Raw genomic sequence first — 3,797 nt, 5'->3', positions numbered from 1 at the left:
CTACTTCCCAGCTCCTTTGCCAAATTCCTGGTTAATGAATTGTGAGTGATGGGAGAGATGTGTGCCACCTTGGCACAGTGAAGAGCCTCCATCTTCCTTCCCTATCTCAGTACACATGGAGTTCTTGTGTTGAGTCAGTGGAACCATCAGATTGGAGCAGTCACCATCCTGAGGAGGGCTATTCTAAAGAGTCCCCTGGGTCAAGAAAGACGTTCTTGAGTGTAAAGACACTGAGATACTGGAGTTGCTTGTTATTACAGCATTGGCTTAGCCTGTCCTTACTAATACACAGGAGAGGCCAGAAATAGAAGAAAGTATCTCAGATCTGAAAAGTACCACAAAGGAAAGGAAACCAGACAGTAAAGAGCAGTGTGATGGTTCTCCAGCATTTGTTTTTCCATCAATGAAATAAGAATTCAAAAATGATCTTTAACATGTTTATAGTTCTATGCTACTTTCCCTCAACTCATTAAAACATATACATCTAAGAAGAAAGATTACATACTCTCCTTCTCCTTCAGCCAGGCAATCTCTTGGCCCATTGCCATCCCTGGGATATTCTTGAGTCATTGAACACCTCTAATACTTTCAGAAGCCAGGAGAAAAGTGTTCTCCTTAGGGCAGTGTTCAGCTCTGTAGAAAGTATCTTATCAAAAAGACTTTAATTTGTCACCATGATTGGATAGGTTTTTGATTCCAAAACCTCCAGCTGATATTAAAAGAGTCTTGTTGCTTAAAAAAAAAGTAAAATAACTGAAAATGGTCCCTTTTGTCATTGTTTCTATGTTATATAAACTTGGATATCACATTGTCTTCATAGTTGATCCTCGTTGCTCTCAAACACTGGGTTGCTGTAAGACACTCCCCTGCCACATTCTGGCATATCAGAGTCGGAGGTCTGGTTTATTGGGGGCCAACTGGGGTCATTTGCCAAGGCTCTCTGCAATATCCGATACTGGCTTTTTGACTGATAGCCAAAACATCTTTTGATTATTATCCACAGGGCTCTATTTTCAATAATGGCCTCCTGCAAAATAAAAGAGTTATTGTTTACAATCAGAGGTTGTTTCCAGAATATAGTCCTCATAAGGCACTACCACATTGACTGCTTCAATCTAGCTTGACAAAGATCTTAAGTCTCTGCCTCCCAAGGTGATTTCACATGAGAGGTCAAGGCCTCTCAAACTTTTACATTTAAGAAATGCTTCTGGAAGAGAGTTTCTGAAACAGAAATATAGCTTTAAGTAGTCTGCCTCAAGGATGAAATTTCTTTTGAATTTCATGTGTATCTTAAATGTGAAGTGAAAGTCGATGAGTCGTGTCCTACTCTTTGCAACCCCAACTCTTTGCAGTCCATGGAATGCTCCAGGCCAAAATATTGGAGTGAGTAGCCTTTCCCTTCTACAGGGGATCTTCCCAATCCAGGGATCCAACCCAGGTTTCCCACATTGCAGGCAGATTCTTTACCAGCTGAGCCACAAGTGAAGCCCAAGAATACTGAAGTGGGTAGCCTATCCCTTCCCCAGCTGATCTTCCCAACCCAGGAATTGAACCGGGGTCTCCTGCACTGCAGGCAGGTTCTTTACCAACTGAACTATCAGGGAAGCAGTGAAAGTAAAGTGAAGTCACTCAGTTGTGTCCGACTCTTTGCGACTCCATGGACAGTAGTCTGCACCAGGCTCCTCCGCCCATGGGATTTTCTAGGCAAGAGTACTGGAATGGGTTGCCATTTCCTTCTCCAGGGAATCTTCCCGACCCAGGGATCAAACCGAGCTCTCTCGCATTGTAGACAGACGCTTTACCATCTGAGCCACCAGGGAAGCAGTAAAAGCATCTAAATTCTGCAGTTTACTCCATATCACATCTATACATGATTTAATATGCTGCTGCTGATTTAATATAAATGACACTTAAAATACCAAATGGTATTGACCTTATAGAAACCAAGTATATCCCAGCATATCACTGTGTAAGCTTGAACACAGGTAAAACCGGGAATGTGGGCCACAGTTTTGGAGTTGGGCAGATTCGGATCTGAGTCCCAGCTCTGACACCTACCTCCTGTGTGCAGATTAATTATCCCATCTGAGCCTCAGTGATTAGAAATGATAATTCTGTCCTTTTAGATTTGTCATTGGGATTGTATAACTCTTGTTACCAGAGAAGGCGATGGCACCCCACTCCAGTACTCTTGCCTGGAAAATCCCATGATAGAGGAGCCTGGTAGGCTGCAGTCCATGGGGTCGCTAAGAGTTGGACACGACTGAGCGACTTCGCTTTCACTTTCCACTTTCATGAATTGGAGAAGGAAATGGCAACCCACGCCAGTGTTCTTGCCTGGAGAATCCCAGGGATGGGGGAGCCTGGTGGGCTGTCGTCTATGGAGTCACACAGAGTCGGACACGACTAAAGTGACTTAGCAGCAACAGCAGCAGCTCCTGTTACAATGCAGGGCATGGCATGGCATGGCATAGCTGCCTCCCTTTACCATTCTTCTGAACCATTCATTTAATAAAGGGTTTGGCATTGCAGCCTTTTTCATATAAACCTCTAAACTTCACCTACAAATATTTCATTGCAATCCTTTTTCTAAGATAGCAAAAGATATGTCTCTTCAGAAACATTTTATGTCATGAGTTAAACTGAACCTTGAATAGAGCTCAAGTTATAACTTATAACACATAGTGCCTAAGAGGTTATCATGTTAATTTCATTGTTTTATCACGTGTGGTCACAGAGATAGACCATCTTAGAAGTTATCATGAAAGAAACAAAGAGGAAAATATGAGGGCCTAAGAGGTCCCTTAGAATTAGAACTAGTTTTGCTGTCTGTCAGTGGTATTTTTGCTAAACTGAAAGAGTTAATTCTGTAGGATTCTACAAGGAATTTTGCTAGAGATAGTGGTTTCCTAAAATCCACCCATCTTTGACATCTGAGTACACTGCTTATGGAAATCAAAGAAAAGAGCTAGTCTGAATATTCCTCTAAAAACTGATCATCTGCTGATCAGTTAAATACTCACATAGCTATCTCATCAGCATCTTGGAAACCTTAGGAAACGCCTCGCCAGACCTGTTCTTCTACATTCCCACAGCAAAGTTTTTTTGTCCTCCTTAATTAACTAGAGAACAGTAGTTCTCTTTAGAGCTAGGATAAGGTAAGATCATGGGTATTTAATTAAAGATTTTAAAATCCAACTTACATCCAGGAAATCTTAGCAGGCTTCAGACAAAACAAATCAACACACACACACACACAGAAAGACTTTAGTGCTCTCCACCATATCTTGAACTTTGTTACAATTCTAGAATGTGATAACCTATATTACTTTGCTGCTCTGAAAGGGGAAACCAAAGAAAGCACTGAGATATTTGTCCTGTCATTCTACATTGTAAATTAGATACAGAAGGAGAAACAAAGGAAAGCCTTGATAACACACCATTTCTTTAAAAAACAAACAAACAAGAAACAACAAAAATTTTATCACATGAACTCTTTTGACAAACAATTCAAATAATTCATGTATATCTATATATACACACATACATATATATACACTTACATATACACACAAATACATAAGTAATACAAGAAGGGCTGTTAAAACTGTCTACATTAGCTCCTCTGCCTATAAGAAGGAGGTTGTTAGATTGTGAGATTAGCAATTATAATAAGGTCTCATTCAGACTTGTTTTGTGCATATCAAATTACCCTCTCCATATGTGGGGTGGGGTGGGGGTGGGGGTGGGGGAGTTGGGGTGGAGGTAGACAGGCTCACTTCTTAAATTTAAGAATT

At 40.9% G+C, this 3,797-nt stretch overlaps 1 protein-coding gene across 5 annotated transcripts in view; it reads right to left on the bottom strand.

The window, feature by feature from the left end:
- Positions 1–234: 234 nt before the first annotated feature.
- ATP13A4 (ATPase type 13A4) overlaps positions 235–3,797 on the bottom strand; it is a 124,089-nt gene continuing 120,526 nt past the window's right edge. For 4 of the 5 annotated variants that reach the window (XM_010834403.1, XM_010834402.1, XM_010834404.1 and 1 more), the window contains one exon: positions 235–1,027. In XM_010834403.1, the coding sequence (XP_010832705.1) occupies positions 815–1,027 (213 nt within the window). In that variant the 3' untranslated portion in view covers positions 235–814. The remainder of the gene's footprint in view (positions 1,028–3,797) is intronic. The other variant, XM_010834406.1, reaches the window with a different exon arrangement.

This window comes from Bison bison, unplaced genomic scaffold (genome assembly GCF_000754665.1).
Source record: "Bison bison bison isolate TAMUID 2011002044 unplaced genomic scaffold, Bison_UMD1.0 scf7180017864032, whole genome shotgun sequence".
NCBI lineage: Eukaryota > Metazoa > Chordata > Mammalia > Artiodactyla > Bovidae > Bison > Bison bison.
The sequence above is the reverse complement of the archived record's forward strand: the minus strand, read 5'-3'. Positions and strand labels throughout refer to the sequence as shown.